Source organism: Zerene cesonia, chromosome Z, assembly GCF_012273895.1.
Source record: "Zerene cesonia ecotype Mississippi chromosome Z, Zerene_cesonia_1.1, whole genome shotgun sequence".
Taxonomy (NCBI): Eukaryota; Metazoa; Arthropoda; class Insecta; order Lepidoptera; family Pieridae; genus Zerene; species Zerene cesonia.
In genome coordinates, this window is record NC_052122.1 from 1,642,924 (window position 1) to 1,668,648 (window position 25,725).

At 32.2% G+C, this 25,725-nt stretch overlaps 2 protein-coding genes across 2 annotated transcripts in view; both read right to left on the reverse strand.

Moving 5' to 3' along the window:
- LOC119835443 (angiopoietin-2) overlaps nt 1–18,243 on the reverse strand; it is a 45,005-nt gene extending 26,762 nt beyond the window's left edge. Inside the window, exon 1 of the mRNA XM_038360262.1 lies at nt 17,955–18,243. Coding sequence (XP_038216190.1) covers nt 17,955–18,142 — 188 coding nt within the window. The 5' untranslated portion in view covers nt 18,143–18,243. The remainder of the gene's footprint in view (nt 1–17,954) is intronic.
- A 461-nt stretch (nt 18,244–18,704) lies between these two features.
- LOC119835789 (peroxiredoxin-6) lies at nt 18,705–25,559 on the reverse strand. Its single transcript, XM_038360783.1, has 5 exons — nt 25,172–25,559; nt 24,665–24,840; nt 24,009–24,210; nt 23,471–23,543; nt 18,705–18,968 (listed from the first exon to the last, which is right to left on the reverse strand). Exons 1-5 carry the CDS (start codon nt 25,252–25,254, stop codon nt 18,834–18,836), a joined length of 669 nt encoding a protein of 222 aa, XP_038216711.1. The 5' UTR covers nt 25,255–25,559; the 3' UTR covers nt 18,705–18,833.
- Between the last annotated feature and the right edge of the window lie 166 nt (nt 25,560–25,725).

Below are 25,725 nucleotides of genomic sequence, written 5' to 3' on the forward strand. Positions count from 1 at the left end.
CTCGCAAATGTTTGATATTATTCAAGACGTGATCTCTTTACTATTGGAAATAATGATAATTGATTGGCTAGCCTCGACGGCATATTCTGGTAATACTTAGACTAGTTTTGTCCATATCACGGAGTAGTAATTAAAACGAGCGACGTTATCGACCACGCAATGCGCATTCACGTATGTACGTATGTATGTAGTACAAGGCGCTGCGCTGGTATAAGCTTAGTTAAGAGAAAAGTGGGTCACAAATATCGTCCATTTTGAAAATCATATTTTTTAGCTCTTAGGCATTCATGACTTTTTTATTTATTTTAAAAGATATCACCATATTTTACAAATTCGTATACATTATACATCATTCTTTAAAATACCAACATTTTGGTATCACAATTGTATATTATGAAATTTAATGTGTATCTTTATGCCTAAATTTACCTACTGGTATTTTTCACGCACGTTTTACTTTGCTGGGAGTAATTGTATGTTTGTCGTCTGGTTGTAATTGTGTGAACAAAATCATTCAATGGATTATAATTAGATAGAACAAGGATTTTGATAATAATATACTACACATTTAAATTTGTCAGATGTTGTGATTCATCCAATAAGAACATTTTGTCCTTCACATTTCGATTGGAAGCTGCGGCGAGATGAGGCTATTTGAGCATTTTGTACTGGACATAGAACTGTAATCAAATACAAGTACCAATGATGGGATGAAACTCTTATGTTCAGACTTTGATTTTTTTATTCTTGTACATTTGTTCCTATCTACAAAAAAACAGCTTCCAGAGAAATGTCTGTAAACAAATAATTCTCGGATATCTATATGGAAATAGCATGAAAAATATCTTTGTAATAGGTAAATATTGTTGTTTAAATATAGATTATATAATTGTAGATGGCTGGCTGTGGCGACGTCGGTTGTCAACAGATGTAGCTATATCGAAGTTCGGAGTTTTTTAAAGTACATTTTAATTTAATTTACTTGTTCATTAAACACGAGCAGATTTTGGCATCTTGAGGTGTCCAATTCGTCTTAGTCATTTCTCAAAAAATACATTTAATTATTTAATCTGTAGTCCTAAATTATTAATTATCAGTATTTGAGTATTCAAATAGCAACATATATTAGTGATAAAATTTTATAATCAAAATAAATTTTCATTAGAATGAACGCTTTGTGTCCATTACACAGTGCATAGTAGTTACATAGACGTGGTACGATCCGGTTGAATTTGATCAATGATCAATATTAAGTCTGCCTTTACAGCGTCGCTTGGATAATTTGTATAAACATGTAATTTCGAGAAACGACTCAAGAAAACTTCCAGTAGGGTAATAATCGCTAAGTTGAAGTCAATGGAAGCATAAGTTCCTACTTAGGCCGAGGAATCAACTGCCTTAGAGACTGCTATTAATTTCCATGGATTGCTGCGATGTTCATCACCTTTCTTGCATTTCTTGAATATTCAGGCGTTGGCTGATGTTGCTCAAATCCATCGTAACATATTCACCAAATGTTGAAGAGAAGAATCTGAGCAGCGCAACACGTCTACTATGAAATGGAGGCAGAGATTTCGTTCTAACGAACATTTATTTTAATCTTAATTTTTTAATTATTTACATGCTGTAACTTTCGAATGAAAGTTTAAATAACCAAGTTACTAGAATTTGTAACTTGGTAATTTGGCATTACTGACTTAATAATCCTACTAATGATATAAACGCGAAAGTTTGTAAGTATGGATGGATGAATGGATGTATCCTCTGCAATTGTAGCTATGGTTACAAATTTAATGCAAGACCGTATTCATAAAAACAAGAAATGCATCTAGCAAAATATTCTTATTACCAGTCTACGCAAAAATTATTTGGTACAGGCGCTCATGATTCTTTACTCAATGAGAGTTCTCCTTTTAACAAAAAAGGTGCTAAAAATGATAAGTCTGCTATAAAATTATTGAAACGCGACAAGGTTACAACAAGTGGCTATGAGAATGAATTTGGGCGTGACAAAAACATTAAATTATTGCACGGTACAATGCATAATCGTGAGGACGAACTCAATTTGACGACTTAAAGTTGGGTTTCTCGTGCGGCTCGCACAGATGTGATGGGAACTGCGTGCTTATTGGAGGCGATGTTTAGGTAAGTATGCTCATATGAACAATGATAAAAGAAGGCTCTGATTTAAATTACAAACGTTACAATTGTATCAAATGGGTAAAGCCAGTTTGAGGCAAATGTTGAAAGAAAAAAATTCTTGAATTATATATAACAGTACGGTTTAAATCATGCTACATTATTTGAAACGTTAAAAGTTGTTCCAAAATCCAAACAAAGATCTAAAAACATTCATCACAACTTTAAGATATATTTAATATGCTATATGTAAGAAATAGAAAGCTTGATTAGCTTAACAGCATTCCGACCTTTCTCTTAACAAATGGCCTAAAATGTAACAAGCAGTCATTAATTACAAAATTATAAAGCAATATTTTGTAACTATTTCTCTGAGGCTATGTCGATGTCCATTGATAAATTACCTACGGCGACAAAGAAATGTCTTCGCTATGATTTACAAACGAAAAGCAGGAGTCACGACACCGTTCTGCCGTCGACTGTCGATTCGATCCGTTATGTAACCAAACATGCACTATCAAAACAGTTGTCAATATTATTGTGCAATGATAAACGTCTAGTCAAGTGGAAACCAATGTTTACTAGTGGCATTTTTATCGACAATGAATATATAGGTAGCTTTGTTTTAAAAGTTATGATTGAATACATGGTTTATTGGAACCCATGTGCGCTTATCATATAAAATACTGTAAGTCTATAATATCCAGGGGGTTACTATGACGACTTAACACTAGCACCGCACCTTTCCCATTCTGGAATTAGTGCTGTAATACGTATAGTACGGTAACCCTCCTGTTCTATTTCTGCCGAGTTGGGGAGCGATTGAGTCTTGATAAGCCTATAATTATTGATTATTTGATCAAATTAGAACGAATCAATTATGTTTGTTATTATAAAATCGTGACAAATCAACAATTGGTAATCCATACTCGAACGGTGGTACTTGCAATAAAAAAGGTTCTAATAATATTGAATTTCGCGCACGCGAAACGTTACTGCGCACGATACCAAGCAATTCAGCGACTGAATAATCAATTTATCCGATATTATTATTAACTGCTCAATAAAATGTACAAGGTCCCATTCAGTAAATTCTTTATGTAATAAATTATATCAAGTTCGATGGGACCTCGAAATAAAATGTTAGACGATATAAAATATTACTGAAAGTATGAATAATGTCTAGCCCTTGTCATACTTAGGTTATGTGTTATGTGATATCAATTATGCTATACATAATTAATACAGCTATATAATATAATTATAATGTATAAAAAACGTTTTCTTTTTATATATAAATAATAATTATTAATCACTTTCGTGTTTCTGAATAAGAATATTACGTAAAAATCCGTTCTATTTCCTATTTACGTAGTTTCATGACCACATAAATAATTTTTATTTGAACATGTAGAGATATATCCCGACAAATTTTACGAAGAAACAATAATTTTGAGAACACTTGCAAAGAAAATAAGAGTAAGCCGTTGGCATTCAATTATAAACTGAAACTTGAACATTTATTCTTTCAGTTAGACTTCTTCTTCTAGAAGCAGTTTTATAAGTAAGAACTACAACCAACGAACAAATTGAGGTAAATTGTGGCCACACTGATTATGAATAAAAATATATATTTTATAACGTTTTCTCAATTTTCATCAAAATTTATAAGAAGCTTTGTAAGAAGAAACAAATATTTTTATTATGATATTTTTCTATGGTGATGAAAAAATCACCTATTTATTAAAAAAAGGTACCCAGGAGTCGTATTTTGTAACGAGTGTTTTGCGATGGAAGAGTAACACTTTACTATATCAGATAATTCTTATAGATTTTTAGTTATTTTATCAAAAAATATTTATCCCTGGATTTTGCTGACGTGTCATGTGTGTGTATGTAAAAGCAAACGATGGTTAAATTTATTTTAACACATCTGTGTAAAAGTATTTGCGTCATCTGACAAGGCATTTCAAAAGTTCACCGACTGCCTTTCGACCTTCTGTAGTACTCGAGTGTCAGAACAAATGCTATTTGAAGATGAACAACAGCGATTTATGAATACAATATGGTCATGTTGAGGAAGCGTGACTCAGGATCACGATGACCGAAATAACTCACAGTGCTTTTTATTTTTTGCACATAACATACCTACCGTTTACAATGGCATACATATTGTGCTGTCACCTACTTGGGACCGGTGACATGAAAGGTGAATAAATCACTCAGTCTAATATTACTATAGAACAATCGCTATTATGTCCTGGGAATTTATGCGGCAATCCAATGCAGATATGATAACTTTAGGTTTAATAAATTAGGTCTAAATTCCAATGATCTCATCTGTGATTCTGTTGAGACTGGAAGCAATACAATATAAGTTAAAGTTAAAGGCGTTCCTACGCTGATGAAACAAAATCATTCTTTTGACATTTTATTTTGACAAGTCATACATATTGATGTCGGACCTTACACCCAAGCTACACCTTCAAGGTGCGGTGACCTATAAAAAGAAAACATAAAGGTACCTACACCATACAAACTGGTCTGCTATTATTATAAAATCAAAGACAAACAATCAATACCCAAGAGTTGTATTTTGTAACGAGTCTATTGCGATAGTTACCACATAGTTCTTTGTATGGAAGAAAAATTTGTTGAATAAATTCATTGACGTGTAAGAATAGATTTGAGAATCATGATCACATTATTTATATTTAAGTACTGCTCTATTTGCTAAAGTCCAAAATTATAAGTATTACATTACTTTCCGTTGCACTGTAGGAACATACATTATTTTAACTTTACTAATACTGGTCTATCTGTAAATTGTCAAAGGTATAAAAACCTTAATTTGACGAATTAATACCTGTTAAATAAAATCCTATTTCGTTTGGAATGTACAATAAATCATAAAGGTATGGGAATAATTGCATTCCAAATTCTTTAGCAGCCTTATGCACTTAATGTGTGTTTGTAACATGTGTTTATCGTTAGAAATCTATTTGTTTATCTTGAGTTTTCTACATGTTTACTCTTAAATTTATTACCATTTTATTTTTATTTAGACGATAAAAACGTCCCCGACTTTGATTCAAGAATACCTATACAGCTTATAGCAAATCTGAATTCAAATAATCTTGATCAGTTGTGATTAGGTCTGGTGGCCGTTGTTGAAAATAATTAGTAATGCGATATTGTTTTAAAATTTCTCTCGTAGAAACAGTGGGATTATTATTATGTATATCATATTGTACCGAATCGGTTTAAAATATTTAAATGAAACGTAAATAATTGTTGCTCTAGTCAAGTTTTGAAGCTAATATTTAATATACAGTAGCATATAATGTTTTCGTAGCTACTGGGCCGAGTTAACTCTTATTTATCTCCAAATGGGACCCAATAATGAATGTGAATGGCGCAATACCCAGATAACGAGGCATTAAATATGATAGAACCTATTTAGTGTCTAGTTTTGTCCAATAAGGTGAAATAATATTTTAATGGACATTGAAATAAAAAAGAGGTTCAGTTTCATGTCATTTCATAAGACAGGAACGCCATTTATTTGTATCTAGGACCGTCTATATAAAGAAGTAGTTCTGATACAGCATGACTCGTAATTAGCTAATCGCCCTATTGCACAATAAAAGCCGACTACCTTTAGTTAAGGCGATTCCGGGCCCTAGGGAACTTTGAATATATCTTCATTGTTCAAAATGTACGTGACTTTATTTTGTATCTCGGTCAATAGTAAAGTGTACAGCCCAACATATTATTTTATCTGATTTATGTAATGCTATGGAGGTGTTTAAATTATTGATATATTAAAGGTTTTTATCTTGCTTTTCTTTAATTACTTCTTTGTATAGCTAGTATTGTATACTAATATACAAATGTATTAACTGCTACATTTTTTTCGCTAAGCAAATAGATCATTACATAGTATTTAGCATTGGCTTATCACAGTATACCAAAAATGCAATCCTGCCAAATGTACGTAAAAGCAGTTTTATTTAATTAGTAAGTTTCGAAATAAAACGCCTAGGAATACTGTTCTAGTAACCGGGTAAAAGAACATTGCCTTAAACGGCTATGAATACTATAAATCAATATAAATTCACTAGATTACTTATGATACACTTTATTGAATCAATACATTGATCAGCTTCATTTATCTAAGATATGGGTTTCTGTTAAATAACTCTGGGTGTGGCGTGAGAAAGTATGAGTTCATGTAGCGATATTATGTATTCATTGATGTACTATGTTTTTACGACTGTAAGCCAATTTGAATTTAATTAATGCAAATTATGCATTTTCCACGAAAACCGATCTGAGAGATGGGCATTAAAAATATGGGGTAATAAATATTGAGGTTTCTATAACCATTACTTGACGACGCATATCAATCAAACACATTTGAAATCTATATAACTCTTTTGATTGATTTTTGCACCATGCTCATACGATTAATAAAAAATGTTTCATACTAGATAGTTAAAATAAAATTTGTTCAAATCATAAAAGAGGTAAGTATAGTTACTTCATAACAAATTCAAAAAGATTTCCAATTGAATTATCTAACCTTGGCCTTACCTTATAGCATTATGTAAAATAGTTGTAAGCTTTCCGCTTATGCTATGTAGGCAGCTTTAAAAATATCTCATTACACAATCGCGAATTTGATATAGGCAAATAAATTATAAAAGTTAATTATTCCATAACTTCAAGCTATAGTAGATAATTTTGTCATTATCCTATTAACATTTTAAAATCGGATATTTGTATTTAAGGATGGATGTATATATGTTTTTTACACTTTCACGCGAAAACCATGCACGGATTTGTATGATACTTGGTATGGCTGTAGCTTATGTACCAGTGTGACACATGAGCTATACAAATACTTACGTTTGACCGCGGATTCGCCCACGGGTGAAACGCGGCAAGGCTACAATCATATTAAGACTAGCACTGCTTTTTGAATTAAATCAAGAGAAAGATTTCTTATTTCTCTCTCTGAGATTACCTGACAAACAAAAATAAAATCTCATTAAACGTATTCCGTCATATCCAAAGTGGATTGAATGGTGCAAATAACTTTCACTAGTGGAAATATTTGCATTGTTATAACGAACGGAATGAACCATGGACATTATGCTGTTAATATATAAACAAGTTATGTTAAACGTATAGAAATGTTCGAATTAATTGACCATTTGCATTTCGCTGAACATATAATGTGACACAGCGATAGTTGATGAAATGGTGAAGTCGATGCCAATTCAAATGTTGTACCTACATACGCCCAAGTCATAGAACCTTGCGTACGTTCAAGTGAGTTCGCTAATCGTTATGTAAGCTTAAGTAATAATAGGCCCTAATGTATTTACGAAATTGATTAATTGGTAATATAATGGAACTAAAATGAAGTCAACAAATCTATATACATATTATCCATATTATTTACGAAGCAGTTTTACCAAAAAGCTGTAAACCAACCAAAATATTGATGTTGTAAAAGTCGATCCTTTCAAAGTATAGGAATGAGATTTGCCATTATCATTTACTTCAATCTGCGTTTTATCAATCAATTATAGTTACTTATACCTTGTAACTAATAAAGAGATAAGATATTAATAAATAATAATATAAATAGATAATTATAAAGTTAAATAAAATTGTCAATTAATGTCTATATAGCTGAAGTTGTTTTTTTCAAATCGTTAATTTCAGGACTTTCTGGATCGTTTTAATGAATTATTTCTCTATTGTGTTTCACAAAATGCCGTTAACTTAATTGTAATCTGAAATAGACATTGTAGATACTTAGCAACAAGCTCAAATGAAAAACATTCAATTAAATCTTGAACTGAATCACTACTTATATTAAACTTAATTTACAGTGTAGGATTCGAATTGGATAATCCTATCCTACTAATATTATAAATGCGAAAGTTTGTAAGGATGTGTGTGTTTGTTGCTCTTTCACGCAAAAACTACTGAAACGGTTGCCATGAAATTTGGTACGTAGATAGCTGGACAACTGGAATAACATATAGGTAACTTTTTATCCCGATATTCCTACGGGATACGGACTTACACGGGTACACATCAATACATAATCATTTCAATAGCGAAACGACAGACCATTTTCTCGCCTGTTGGTAAGCTAACATATGGCCTAAGACGAAGCGATTTCTTGAAGACCCTCTCATTGTTCTCATCGGGGGAACGACTACTTGCGGTTCGACTAATAAATGTTGAGTTGAACCACTGAATTTAGAAATTGTTTTAACACATTACAATAAACGTTGAATCTTAGACAATTGCCGAATTTAATAGAAACTATAGTGTGCTTTTATAAATATTTATGCGATAATCATCTTGACGGGCGTTCTGTTTATTATTATCTCATCAACGCAGAATAAACCATTAGTTTTATTAATGGATGTAATATTTATTGCTTTTCGACTCCTTTTACATATTCTACAATTTGGTTACAAAACATAACACAATATGTGTTTTACATAATATTTAGATACATGTGAAAATTGAGTAATTCCAACATTGTTTATATGTCTGGCTATATTTTATTAGTTATGCTTATGAAATAACGTTCCTCAAAGTAAAAAAAAAAAACACTTTCGCTCGTTAATATATAGAACATTTTTAAACTTTTCGGTATAACGACAGTTTTATTACATGGAATCTTTTATTTTGCATCTGTCGAATGCTAGAAATCTTCAGTTAAGAACGCTAATAATATAAAGGTGAAGAGTTTGTTTGTTTCACAGAACGCACTAATCTCTGGAACTACCTACCGGATCGATTTCAAAAATTCTATCACCGTTGGTTGTACGTGACTACTGGCGGAGCCGAGGCGGACCACTAGTACTAGAAACAAATGTTACTTGAGACACACGTAATACACCTAGGGTAAGGTACCTTTAGTTGTAAAAGGGAAGTTTCGGCAAGCCAAAGAATTGTCAACACATTCGCTGCAATTATCCTTGAATGCAATAATTGAAAAATATAAATCAGAGCAGTTACACAGCAGTTTCAAGAACCGCAAGCAAAAAATGAGATATTTGTGTACTGATTGTATTAAGTCGCAATGGCGAATTTTAATAGCGGATATTTACTCTTGGTTAATATTATTTGAGCGAGATATGGTTGTATCTAAATTAATTAAGGATATATATCCTAAATTGAAGAGAAGGTTATGCTAACTTATCGCTATAAAGTAAGTAGGTAGTGTAGGAAATTAAATTATTTCATATTACTACTTGCAATTTACTATTTACTACTTGCAATAAGTATATATTATAATTATAATGCTTTTCCTAAATAGTTTACGATTAAACGAAGGAAATGAAATATGTCAACGCACTATAATAATTTAATTATTAACATTCCATTCAATGTAACATATTTACAGATATTCTCTTTTGGATTACAGAAAAATGCGAACAAGTCTACCTTTCACGCAACTCCACGTTTGCTCAATTCACGATTATTATGACACTGTTATCGCATAGAACTCAACAGTAATAACGTCATGGTACCAATGATCAGATCAATAACTCAGTGTCGTTAATTCGAAACTGCAATCTTAATATCATAATCAGCATATGTGTTTAATAACTGGTTGTTAACTGGAGTTATATACGCTACATCGAACGCAAGTTGACATGAGTTAGAAGTGAATTCAGCTCTTATTCAATGTACTTAATTAAAGCTATTACGAATTGTTATTAATGTTATGACACAACTCTATAGCTCAAAAAAAATGATCTGTTACGTTTATTGTTAATAGAATAAGATCAATAAAAAAGCATGTAAATGATGCAACCAATTAGTACCGATATTGATCCAGTTGGTTTAACCAAATGAGTAATCCTAATCTTTCAACAGTCTAACTGACCGCTAATAAGGCAACGTGTGCTTATCTGTAACGTGTATTTATCGGTAATATAACCAAATTCCTTAGAGAAACATCTTCAACATCCTTTGGCATGTTTGTATGACACAAGGTCAGATTGCTATAAACGACCATCGGACCAACCATAAGTGGAAACTTGCGTCGATTTTAACTATGCGTTTAACGTTAGATGGCTCCAATCTCACCTACATTTATAACATTTAAATTATTTATTGAGGCAACTTTTCTTACTTGTGGGTAAATTAAGTACAATATATATGTTGTATTGGTTTATAAATTATATCAATTAAAACTAGTACAGTTGAAGTGTTTTTAAACAGGTTAAAATAAATAAGTATGCATGTAACTGATTTTCGAATATGTCCATCTACAAGGAAAAAAAAATACAGTTAACTATATACTTATAATTGATATTTTAATTATTTGATGGCAAATACAGATACTTACAATACGCGAGTAGGTACTTATGGCAAAAATAATATTATCTATGATTACTTTTGCTTCGATCTAAGTTAGTCTGCGCCAAAGGCAAGCGAAGCAGTTAAGTTTAACATTGACCGATTGTCTTGTGATTGTTAGAACCGGACATGGTTCTTATTATACCTGCATTATTGTAATTTGTGAATGTTGCCAACGCCTTTAGTACAACCTTATCAAGGACGGCGTGTATACTTGATATGCGTTAAAACTTAAGTTTAACTATCTTTACAGCAGAAATTTAATGTGTTTTAAGGCTAAATTTATTGGCTTTTACGAAGCGCTTAGAATTTGCGATTTTCTGTTATAATTAGTATGATACGTATGTGGCGAAACGAATGGATAATATCGTAACTGCAGGTAGAGGATGTCGTGGTGGTTCAGAAAAATCATTTTAATGTTAAGTAATATTCCTTCGGTTATCGAGATATTTGACATTTTCGAAAGTTCAAAAAATAATAGCCTTTGCCACCCTTCTTGGTGGTAAGAGTCCAAATTAAGAAATTTAGCTACTCAAACTGTTTTTGATATCCCTGGATTGTTACGCTATCGAATCTTAAACGTTACGCCACACTCTGTATAAATTTACTCTTTATATACCTACTTACTAATTAGTTACAAACATAAAATTTTCGTTTGTGAACTATACATATTGACACTTATATTCTTTCCCTGAATAGTTTAAAATTAATCGAAGAAAACATGAAAAGCTAACCCTCTGGTGAAGCATACAACTATACAATAAATATTAATAAAGTAGGTTACTTCTCTAATATTCTGTATGCAAATAGCTATGAAAGCAACTATTCTTCATTGACAAGGAGAGAAGATGAAAATATCGGTCACAAGGCGTTCGTTCGGGTCAAGGGTAGGCGTATTCTGTGACTCAAATCGCATAATTTAAAAGGGCGAAAGTTCAAATGTTTCACAAATGTTTTATAATTGTGTAGTATACACATGGAACGACAGTTTGTTTGGTAGATAAATAAAGTCTATGTTTTCGAATAAATACAATAATAGTGATAAAAATCTTTTACAGGTTAAACACAACAGTTACATATACGAACTTCTGTAATTTTTATATTGATATCATTGTCAATTTATGAATTTTGAACAATAACGCTTTTGTATTAATACATTACCATGAAATTGATATTGGTGAGCATTTGTAAAAAACAAATTGTAAGCTTAACTTTTAATCGTTTTTAGATAGCAAGTTAATTTAACATTGACCCATGATATATTGTGACGTTATCTCATCTCTTTATAATGACAAAACGAAGTCGCGGACAGCATCTAGTTAAATATACAAATTAGTTAACCGTTTTTCTGTGTCTATAGATGATGTAAGTTCAAATCATCATGAGGCCTTAATTTTTGTGAATGTCGCTTTACGCTGTCTGCTATTCTGCTGTTAACTTGACAATAAATTATAACATAAATGTTTATTGTATTAACACTGGGTTAGTATTCTTGTTAAATGATTAACGCGCCTGATTCTATTTCACAAGCGTATTATAAGTAAATGGTACATACAGATATAACTATCTGAGAAGTCATATCTATTTATTTTATACATCAAAATTCTTTAACTACCTCACATAATATATCATAATAAGGCACGCACATTTTCGCAAGCTCAATTGATTGTAAAGATGCACAACTTACGTATTAGATACACAATGTCAACTTAATTTGCTCCACCGGACGCTATTTAGTGCCGCTCCATAGATGATTGTAAAAGTTTTGATAATCTGATGGATCAAGGTCAGTGGTTTTGAAATTTAATCCCAGCGAGTTTTATTATACTACTTCAAACACCTATCGATCAAGATACAGACACAATGTATCTCTACAGCTTATTAATGATGATTCAACGAGATGCATATAAATTGATACAGTCGAAATGTGTTGTGATAATAGAATACGATGTTCGTAGATTTTAAATAAGTCAAATTTACATACAATATTTTTTGAAATGCCAACTGACCAAACACGGCTGTAAGGATGTTTTATATGAAAGTGATATGTGCAATCTATTATATCTTTTTGGACATTGATTAATATTTAGAGTACCTTTCTTAAATTTACGGTTTGTTGTATCGTAAAACCTTATATGATAATAGCCTTTGCAAGAAAATCGTACCCAAAATGATGTTTGAAGAAAATTATGGCAAATAAAGCTCGCTAAGCTTAATGTCTCGTTTACAACGCGCTGTCTGTGGCTTGTCGATAGATTTATTACAAAATATTAATCAGATGACTTGACCTACATTTTAACACATGTCAGAACAATTTGTATTTAGACAATCCGCACAATTAAGTCGTGTCAGTCCTTTGGTCAGAGCACTAAGTTATGTCGAAACTGCCTTTCATCGGACCCAATTAAAGAATTTGTTTCGATAGTAAAGTCGTAAATTCGATATTCGAGTAAGTTTAACTTGAAATTATGTTGATATTAATGACTGCCGTGTCGATAAAATTGATTAATCGTTCTACTAAATAAAATTAATTTTCCAATGACAAATGATCTGCGGACAACGTACACATCCGAGGATACTGCAACTACAAATTACTCGTGTTTCTAGGTAAACTTCTGTTACAAAAAGGAAACATTTGTGTTTTTGTATGTATACATGTAATGTATTCGCACAAAAACTATCGGACCGATTGCGAAAGTTCTTTTACCATAAGAAAACTGTATCTTCACTGAGTGACGTTGGCTATATTTACATACCAAGGGCAAAGCCGTTATGAACAGCTAGCTGTACAATAAACACACAAAATGACATCTAGAACTCCTAGTAATTTATCGATCTTTCGTCATTTTGTCTGATATAGTATTTCATTTATCTGGACCGCACCACAGGTATTACTTACAGTGAAATATTAAGGAAATGTTCTAAATACAACGAGGTATCAAAATGTACAGTATTACGCGAACAAAACCTGCATTGCTTTCACATCGTTCTATTTGTTTCGTAAACTATCCCACTCCCATTTGTAATGACATACACCCACCGACGGCAACAGGTTACATTTCAATGGATATCAGCCTATATAATACCACTATATGCTTCCGCCCTACAATCAACTTGAATTGCGTAAAACGAACGTTGCATTTAAGTACTTACTCCAGTTAAGCGTGAAATGGGTGTCAATAGAATATTACTGAAATAAATCTTAGCTAGTAGTTGCAACTGCATATCGCTTACCAAGGGTTTACTATCAGTTATGGTGGGTTTTAACAAAGATGATAAATTAATATGAGTCATTGGAACGAAACATTTTTAATTATTAGATATATCCTATACAATGTATACATTCAATTACCTGCACGACACACGAATATTGCAAGATTATTCTAATCTAAGATTTTTTGGAACTTTAGTTGTTTAGCTATCATTTATTTGATTGGAGATTTTAGTATACCGACATTGCAACTTGAAATTATATCATCAATATTCAGAGATGTTCTGAGGCTACATTTACTTTAATTTTGGAATATGTATATAGGTACTATTATAGAGCAGATCTATAAATCTTAAATACAAAAATGTTTCTCTTAGTTCGATATATTATTTTGCGAATGAGCAGACTGGTGAATATAAGTGCAACAGGTCTAGTGTAACATCAACCAGATTTTAAGAAATTGTAGTATCATATAGACGAGAGTTACAATTAAAGAAAAACTGACTCTATTTAATCATATTATAGTTATGTGTGAACGATTTATAGAGCAAATTAGTGTTTTTCGAATGAAAATAAACGCAGAAATCTAATGGTAATACCTAATAATGTACCTTACGATAAAGGATAATTTTAACGCAGTCGAAACCGATGTCGAAATGGTCTTTATAAACTAAAGAAATTAGCGCCATCTACATTTTTATTTTTTAAACTGACTTAAACACGAACATTTATTTTATTTCAAAGTGGTTTTATAGCCGAATTTAAATAAGTGAGATACTTATATTAAGCAATTGACATTTAGACGTATACATACATGTTACATACATACGTTTATTTTCAATGTGATATATGAAGGTTACCGAGGTCTTATTACTAAGGTAACATTAGCGCTAGCCACCTAACCGCTAATGGAATATCACAATAAATCTTACATCCTTGTCGCAGCTAGCGTTCTTGTTACAGATACATGCATCAAAGAACAGGCGGCATCTTGGCGAACAATACGCCCAGGCTCTTCCTGTACGAACAACGCTCGGCATTGACATTTAGGTGGAAAAGAGTAGGACAGTTTTAACAAGCTTTTAAGTTTAGTGTAAACGAGATAGTGATCCTTAAAAAAACTGCTGCAGAAATAAATCAATATCAACAGCCTCAAAGATCACGAATGTTCACTGCATTCGCTCGAGTGCGAACCGCAACAAGCGTCCTTGTTCGAACTTCGACGGATCGTCCCTTCCAAACATTTCTGCACCACTTGCATACCGCTGGTAATTTTTGTACATTGTAGCTTAGAGTACGCATGGGGCCGCGTGTATTGTGCTAAATATTGCTCATAATAGATATTAGCACTCGTGATTAGAGCCATGCAGAAGTGTAACAATAACACAAAGTGACCTTGACCTCATTTAACAGATTGCGCATGTGAGCAACCTGTCTAGTAAAAGTGTTTACAAACATAAAAAAAATAATGATTTGGTATACCTATATCGTCAAAACTGGTATAAAAGTTTTATACGTTGTTTTTGGTTTTATATATTAATAATCATAGATCTGCGTGAGTCAAGACCATTTAATGTTCAAAACTTGTAATACTATTTACGATTTGAAAGGAAATCAGAGTAATTATAGGTCGAAATGTAAGTTTCATCATACACTGTCGCGTTAGGTACGAAACCCATTTATGTAAATACGTGGTCTGCAATTTGGCTGTGCTATGTAACTAGGTAAATCTGGGATAATTGCATTACATTGAACAACTGGACATAAATACTATGTTTCTTGGTTATACATAATATATACCTACTTATATCAAACGCTAACAATATTAACTTTGATATCCACTATCATAACCTACCTAGATAATTTAAAAAAAACCAAAGAAGTATTATTAACAATATGTATTTAAATATAAAATTTTACGAACAATTATGAATGTAGTGGCAATAGCGATAGCTTAAATATTATATATATACGGTTAAGGAAGTGAATGTGACCGTGATTTTTTATTTCCCAATCACAAGAGTAGGTACTTAATGTATTTGAAACGATAATAACACAGGATAAGTGATTATGTTCAGTCATTAAAACAATATCTGTGTATATTTCACGTGGAATAATTTATATAGAGACAAGTGGAAAGCGTAAGATTCGCGTGGTATGCGGCATCCGATCTCTTGTTAAAGATTTCACGCTGCACGATATTATGCTGTTCATACCTGCTGGTTTTTTAAATGAAATTATCCACCGATTGTGATTATCATCTTCAGTACGCATTTCTTTATGCTTAATAATGTTGACATAATTCTATCGCATTACATTATAGGTATACAATATTTAATATAAAATACAGAAACCGTAAATAACAGATTTTATTAAGCGTACGTTCGGAGTAGTGCAGTTGTTATTTACGTAAGTAGATATCCTTGAATATTTTTAAAGAAACTGTATCGCGTACAGAGGCGAGACGAGTGATCTGTCTGTTCAATATATAAATTAATCATTTTATGAATGAGTTATCACTGAATAAATATAAGAAATAAAGACATTATTCTGTCTATAACAATTTTCTTTTTTATAATTTGTTTTTAGTAATAAAATGTGTTACGATGAAATTATAAGTAATAGATCGGTTTAATAGCTGCAGGCAACGCACTTATCAGGGTAATAATTTAGTCGGTGATTGGTTGAAGTTACTAGAATTTTACTGGTAGGTATAATTCATTACCTATAGAGCTTTTTTAAAAGTTTGCTTCGAATTAGTTAACCGTCTTGATTATGATGAATTTTTTATTGTAACCAGAGAACAAAAGAACATATTAAATGATCCCGATTATTTAAAATGAAGTACTCTTAGAAAGCACTTTTCCAGCAACTTAGAATGTGGTAGATGTAGATTTGAATTTACGTTTACCATATACTACGCTCACGTTTAACAGTCTAATTGGTGCTTCAACTTGTATAATATCTCCCAATATATTAATCAGGGTTAGTGGAGTTTGCAAGGACTGCCACAAAAGAAATGTACTAGTAGTTGTTGTACTTGACAAGTTTATTCACAAAAGCTGAAGTGGTCTGCATCTTACAGAACGGGTTGTCGCCATATATTACTAGCGAAAAATCACTGTTTCGTGCACATTTATGCAAGCCGATCTTTTATTTCAATATTATTGCTATACTGAATACGGAATACACAAAAGTTGTTTATACAAAACATGAATATTAGTCATTTTATTAAATGTTCTTTCGATTGAGACCAATAAAATATGATATATGAAGCTTCTGTGTATTTTTTTATAAAAATTCCACATTGAAAACTTTAAGGCTATCTAACTTCGTAACGTGTAACATAATTTAACAAGAAATCACAATGGTCTTTAATTGTATAATCCAATGTATAATGTTCCAATCAATTCCATTCGTAATAACAATAATAATAATTTAGTAAGTTTAAAGTGCAAAGCTCGACGAAATTGCCGAAAACTCAATTATAGCACACATCAAAATGAACATAAAAATATTTTGTAAGATGTAAAATGAATACTTCACCATTCCATCATATGATAGTTAATGCGGATGAGACCTAAAGTTCGCCTTTTGATAAGATTGTAACTTTGGAGTGATTAGGTACGTGAGTACATAAGAAAATCTAAATCGTAAATATATTTTGTTCCATATCAATAACTTTGTTTTTTTATGAACATGATCCTACAGAAAAATTAGCAAGTTAGTGTGAATTTAGGCTTTACAGCTATGAACGAGGGTCAAAGCGGTTAATGATACAAATTGACAGCGACTATAACGATAAGAACTTAAAATAAAATATTTGTTTGTTAATTTACTGTTGCAATATCTATATCTGAAATTCTATTCAAAATACAATTCGGTAACTATTTATTCATGTTGCAATATCGGTGTTGTTTCATTATTTATTAATATATTTAATTTGATTTCCTAATTTATAAGTAAAAGTTGTGTGTACCAGCATTTATCGATTAATATGTATTATATAATGGGTATTATATTTCAGTGTATTCAATAACTACTAATCACGTAAATTAAAATCATCGACGCGATCCAGTATATTAGTATTTATATGTTAAGCGTATGAAGCAACACGCAATCTAGTGTTAGTTGAATTTTTTGCGTTTTGATCGACTTAATGTACATGCATGCCCGCGGCCGGCTGAAAACGTCACGTTACCTGTTTCTCACTGAAGAACGGGAGGAAATAGTAAAGTTCCTCTGGGGTAAACGGGGTGCGCTTGGGGGCGCGGGCGAGGGCGCGGACGCGGACGAGGGCGCGGGCGAGGGGAGCGACGTGCGCGGGAGGCGCGGGCCCGCCGCCGCAGCGCTCGCGGCCAGCACCACCACCAACCACCACCTGGACATCACGGCACGAACGCGACACGACTAACCGTCACGCTAGCGAGATACCGACTCGCCGCGTGCTCGTTGCTCGCTCCCGACCACCTTCACTTTTGTTTGCCTCGCTACTCGCGAGCCGCGAGCCCCACTACGATGAAAGTGAGGGCTTTCACTGCTATTGCTCTCCGACAATCCCTAGTGACGTCCTTTCATAATACACATTTATTGCCGTTCAGTGTCGTATTATATCACAAGGCAACGGACGTGCACGAATTCGTCGACGACCCGCTTGCGACTATTGAGATATGCTAATCCTCTAGATTTGTGATTTTATGCGAACGGGTTTTATTGATGTATATTATACATCAATAAAACGACAGGTCGACTTCATTAGGAATAACGGTAAATAAAAGTTCCAAGTATGTTTTTATAAGCTCGATCAATTTAGATTATTTTAGCACAGGTAGATCGTTCGTTGACCTGACTGGAAAACTGAAAAGATTTATGAAGCTAAAATTGAGAGACTATATTTTAGAAGGAACATTAAAACTGTAAATATGAGCAAGATATTAAAAAAAACAACAACTTTAGTTTCATTTATTTATTTTTAAAATAAAACAAAGGAATTAACAGTGCGAGACAATTTTTAACAATTAATTTATCACATTTTAATAACTTCAAAGGTTATTTATATAATCTTTTTGTTCACAAACTTTTACAAATTAGGACAGGCAGTTTTGCGAAGATAAGTCTTTCCAGATGGTACTTGGATGACGGTCACTCCTTTAGGGAACGACTTGTCGAGTTCATCTTCAGCCACTGTCGGCAGCACCATGCAATCGTCACCCATCTACAAAATTAATATACTATTAATATTCATCACAACATCACAAGAAATTTGTCATTCACTGCATTCAGACACTCGAATGCAATAAATGGTCTGAAATATTTTTTTGCATACTATCATACTAGCTCTGTCCAAACTTTGATAGAAGGCTATATTGTCTTGTAATCATCTTGTTAATAATACCATCGTTTCTGCTTAAACCAATATATTTTAATAAATTATTACCTATTGCTGTTATTAAGATAGTTATATCTTGTTAGGTGATAAATACATTGCTGCTCTCTCGGAAGCGCATCCATGCATTTTGGATAGTTTCACGATAAAACCCAACCAACCGTACTGCTCTCATGATTAACAAGAGATGATAATAATTATTCAAATAAAATTGAAAAAACATTTTTGTTAACTAAGCCATACAACGCAAAACGTAGCGAAACATCAGCGAGATGGTCAATACTTTAAAATATAAACACCTACAACATCATTGTCATTATGAACCTATTTGTATTGATTTATTCACAACAGATATCATAATGATTCAATCTTTACAGATTTGAATAAAAAAAAATGTATTATCATAAGATCCTTGAATCGAAGTCATACAAAATTCAAATAATAAATTAATCATTTTCCTGCTGAGACTTTAGGAATTATGTTTATTTTAAAATATACAATAATCATAACCCACAGCAAAATTTTCTTTTTGCTACATTAGTGAACAAATTTTTTTCAAGTCTAACGAACCATGATTCCGTATCCAGGTTCTATCAAGACTTAAAGTCTAAGGCTTAAAATGCGTTACAAGTTTATATTTATAACGGATTTTGGGAATTAAACTTTCCCTCACAGCCAAAGAAGTACTTTATATATTACTTGCTTCGAAAATTAGTTGACATAAGTTACTTCATAATCCCCAACAAAAACTAAAGTTGACCATTTTATCACATTTGATTTTAAAGAACTGAGCTTTAATAAAGGGCTCTATTAAAGCCGTTTGTTAGGTTCAAATCACATTTTCCGAGACATATTGTAATATAAAACATACAGCACTTTAATTGTTTGCTTTTCATCGGACAATAGCAACGATTATTTACCTTGCATGTACAGCTGTTATAGTGTCAAAATTAAACATTTACCTCGTACTTACGACGATACTTATTAGAAGAGGAACAAAAAATTATACTGTTATGATAATACAGTTCTGCAAATGTCCGCCTTTAGCAAATTTACCTGACCTTTCCTAATTTTAGAGTACGTAAAAAATCACATAAGTACATTACAGTTTTACGTTTGTACATTAAAGGTCACTAGCTGTGACCCGCGGTTGAAACCGCGTAAGCGTGCTGCGTAACCGTATCCCGTAGGAATATCGGTATAAAAAGTGCCTATGTTTTATTTTAGTTGTCCAGCTATCTACGAAGCAAAATAGTATTATTATTCACCAATAGATGTCAGGAAAAAAAAAACACGAATAAAACACGAATATGACATTTTCTAAAAAAAATTCCTAGCTAGATCGATTTATCGCCCCCGAAAACCCCTATATACTAAATTTCATGAAAATCGTTGGAGCCGATTCCGAGATTCCAATTATATATATATATATATATATATACAAGAATTGCTCGTTTAAAGGTATAAGATTAGGCATATTTGACCCCGTTGATGTAATCGCATCGAAACTGAATAATGTGTTTTATATTACAGATATAAATTTTTATTCTATTTATGAAGAAAATCTATTTATAAACATTGAATCAAAAATTTCCGAACTTAAGTGATCGATAATTAATCACTGGTTCCACCCACATATTGCGATTCATTTTATTTTTATGCATATTTTTTCTATTATAGGACCTGCACGCGCAGTTCTCAGTGGTGGATCCATGTTGTAATTAACAAAAGATAGCGATAAAACGTCTCCAGTGTGGGTTGCACATGACTTGCAGATTTGCGCGACGCTAGAGCCGCCTTGTATTAACCACCGCCCTAAATGTCAATAAAATCTCTTGGATATTGGCATTATTAACGTGGAGATACGTCGCTCGTATACATAACTTTTCGGTATTTTTACTGTACTTTGTTGTCTTACTGTACTTGTACTTTTCTTTTAAAGACCAATTCCAATTGCCTACAAGAATGAGAGCCTTATCAATCCATTTAAGATATTAACTGTACCGTATGCCCTAAACTGTTTACGTAGGTACGACGTGCATCAAATGCCCAAAGTCACACACATACTGCGTTTTGTGTATTTTCTATTCAACCAAGCATGTTACTGGAACACCGATAGAAATTAAAAAAAAATGCACATAATCGCCCCCCTATAGATGTAAATCGGAAACGGTAAAAATTAAAACGCCATTTCTTTATGTAGCATTCCGCGACGAGGCGTAACAATGAGAAAGTGCTAAGGTAAATGATAACATTGACGATTATTTATTATGAGTCAATACGCCAGTACACAACCGAGTTAATGGTAATTATTAATTCCTAGATACGGATCGGTTGCTTCGATAGCGTGATGCGAAGAAATGTAGACGATTCTTAAGATTCCGACACATTCGTTTTGTATCTTGTTACATGTCTATAAATCTGCAGTTTCTCGTGTAACGATGAAACGTGTAATTTTAATGTTGTTCAACAACTGTAAATTTACAACACTTGCGTCTTTATCCATAAAGCATTACATGACAATATACATACAAATATAATTTTTTCCAAATTGAATCGCCCCTATTCTAGACGACGAGCCAGTTATCTTGTCCTACCGAAAGTCAGGGCTGATTATGGGAGACGAATGAATGAAGTAGAATAAAAAATGTAAACTCATTAATTGCATTCAAAAACAATTAGCAAAACCCAAAACCACACAAGTAAATCTAACGAATGTTCTTAATTTTAACTTAAGTATCTCATTAAACGACTTTATGTCTTAATGAGAATAAATAGCTTCAGCCTATCTTAAAAACTTCCATGATGAGTTTTTCGCAGTAGAAGTTAATATGTTACGGTATATATATTTAGCTGGCTTAATTGTATGAAATATTGGCAGTAGTATTTATCTACAATGTATATAAATAAAAGAAAGTCGTGTTAGATATACTACTTATGACATAAGAACGGCTAAACGGATTATTCCATTTTTGGTTCGTTACATTTCCGCCTGGATAACTTTTAATTTATAAATATTCGTACTAGAGAGCAGCAGGTATTTAGAAAGAAAAATATATATATATATTGTACCATGCTCAAATTGATAATTTAATAGTTTAACATGATAATGCTTCGATTTTAGTTCCTTAATCTAAAAATGCGGAGATCGCTATTTTGAGGAAATAATATTAATAAACCGTGCGTTATTTCAAACGACGCGATAATATACACGAAGCTTACATTTTTATTGTGTATTTTAGTAAATTCGTTGCGTGAGCACTTAAAACAATAATTGTTGTATCAAGTGTTCACGCACTTTTTCGTTCGCTAAAAAAATCCTGAGATGGCACTGGGCCGTTATAAAGCAGTTGTTAGTATTTATTAAATCACTGTCCATCCCGGCATCGACCATGATACATAATATATAGTCTATAAAGGAATTGGTATTTTATGTTTTTTTTTAAGGATACTCTAGATGATTTATCTAGAGTGCCTGTACGATTTGTATGTTTGTAAATTTAACATTCAAACAGAAATAAATGCACGAGACAGGGAACAGTTTCGGTTGGAAAAATGTCTTGTTCACTGCTCATAACCAACTGGCTGGTAAGAGCATCAGCGGTAGTATCAAGGTAGTGTGTGCAAGTAGGCAAGCCTACCAGCACGTAACCTCTATGGCGAGGTAATCTGTTTATACAAATTTGTCTGGTTATCACTAGAGTGTAAATGATGTAAGAACTGGTTGAAATCAACTTCATTAACCACAATTATTTTCATCAAATCAAAATCACGAACGCTAAAGTTTTGATTTGATTACAATTAATAATCTTTTTTCAATCTTTAGTTTGATGGTTTTTTTCTCTTAGCCTTAGAGAGGGGTATGAAACAAAAACCGTCATTTCTGCCCCAGGTCATAGTATTGTAGTAACTGACGTTAACTTAAGTATTATTTGTGTATAAGACAAACAAGTGAAATTAATATACTAATTTGTAATTGAATGTAGCTTTTGTCTCTTTGTTTATAACTAGACAAATGTCAGTTCTATCGCACCTTTACTAATGATTAAGAAACCAGAAACCTTTTTTTCAAATTTAACATATATCTGTATACATTTTTAATTGAGCTGCATATAGTTTCATACTCATATAAAGTTGTGCGAGTCATTAAGCAAATCAATTACATAAATATGCAATAAATTTAGATAACAATTGTGAATGATAACTTATCATAATTATACTGCACTATCAAACAAATATTAAATAAAATGCATACTCATTGTATTATATGTAATTACAAAACCATTTTGTGTGTTAATTTTCTTTTAATTCAAAAATATTTCTTTTCTCACCTTCCAATCGGCAGGTGTTGCTACTTTATTCTTTTCAGTAAGCTGCATTGAGTCAACCACACGAAGGATCTCACTGAAATAGGATAAATAGAATAAATTCAAAGTAAAATAATCCTTATAAATATGATTTTATGAATCTCTGATGGTCATTCGGGTGATGCATGTCCACACAAAAAGTATAGCTACTTTACATACAATCCCTAAGCTTATTTTTATCAGTGTCAATTGTACATTCAGCAGAGATAAGAAATAAAAAGCTAAGTCATCTTTTAACACACAGGCACAATGTGGGTAGCAAAAGAAATGTAGTTTTTTTTTTCATATATACAATTAGCATCATTATGAGACCCAAATTTATACTAATATTATAAAGCTGAAGAGTTTGTTTGAACGCACTAATCTCAGGAACTACTGGTCCTTTTTGAAAAATTCTTTCAGTTATAGATAGCCCATTTATTGAGGTAGACTTTAGGCTATATGTGTACTACAGGCATAGCCCGAGCAGGCAGCTAGTTTAGGTATAAAATAGTTGTCTTACTCAAAATTTCTTCCAGTGGTAGCAGGGTAGAGGATGGAAAGTCTGTATTTCTTATTTGGATCAATAATGAACACAGCTCGTGCAGATAAAGGCATGCCTTTAGAATCCAACTCATCCTTATCTATCATTCCCAGCTTAGAGGCAATAGTACGATCTTCATCTTCAATAATGGGATATGGAAATTTCTCTTCTTCATTGCAGCCTGGAACATGCATGAGAGAAAACTTTATTGCACTGCAATTGTTTTGTTGTTGTTGTCTTCATTGTTAATATATATATTTTTATATTATACATTTGCAAGTTTTAAAACAAATGAAGACCTGAAGAGTATGTTAGGTACAACATGCTAAATTCAGGAATTATTTGTTTAAGAATACAATATTGTATTTATTTCATAATTATAAGACATTTCCAATGTTTGTACTTCATGCAAAATCACTTCATAAATCTAAAAAGAAGACAAAGATTGTACAGAAATAATTTAGTATGTTATAAATATTCAGATTCATTCAAAGCCATTGCAGTAAATATTAATAGCAGTAATACTGTCAAGTATTCTTTATATGGTTTAAATGGTTTTACTGCCTGCATTTTTTATTCTAAAAGAATTTACCAGCAAGTAGGCTAATACATATGTTAATTCACTCAAGTATTACCAGCATAGCTTTTAATATCCTTGCACCATTCCACATGGGAGGAAATGGAATCACAGGATATGCCAATGACCTTCACATTACGCTTTTTAAATTCAGGCACCAGCTTCAGAACACGGGCTAGCTCAGTAGTGCATACTGGTGTGAAATCGGAAGGATGAGAGAACAAAATTGCCCATCTATAAGGAGACAAAAATAGTGATATTATCATAGACTTATAATATTCGATCTTGTTACAGTGGTAAACAAGTGAGGGTAGAACTAAGGTTTCTAATCACGGTGGAGACTCACAAAAAAAGTCTCAGCGTGGCAGGTCACAAGGAAGAACACGCATTTGTCCAAAACAAAAATCGATCGAATCGAAGTCACTTATTATATGTACTGCGTGAATATTATTGTACATATTTATTCGTATATAATACAAGCCTCAAAACGATGGGTCTCCAGGATGAGACAACTCAACAAAGAAACATATACTATATCTTTGAATAAATGATTTACGTTACTTACGAATCTCCAATCCAGTCGTGAAAATCTATTTTTCCTTCAGTAGTATTGGCAGAGAAGTTGGGAAACTTTTCTCCTAGATACATTGCGCTTAGGTTATTACCAATATTTCCAATTAAACCATAAAATTTGTATAATCAAATTGAGCGAATAGATTATTTATGTATTTTCGCCGAGCCGCGAGCGTTTATGCAGATTAAGAGATATAAAAAAGAAAAACCTAACATAAAATAAAATACAGCTTTCGTTTGTTTTAACTTTACGTTGCCGCCATTTATGCAGATTGTAGAATGTAAAATATGTAAAAACTAAAAACTAAAATTGTCCTATATTTAGTATATTTTATCTATGATTAAAATGTTCTAAAATTGTAAAATATTATCACTGTCATGATAAAACGTCACATCAACACGTACACCAAATTATTTTTTATACAATGCTGTTTCGTTTGGAATATTTTTTTCTATATAATTTAAGACTGTTCCTTTTTTGTGGAAGGTTTTCAATACACAATTATTAATAAAATTTTTATTTATTTTTCGATCTTTGTTGATATG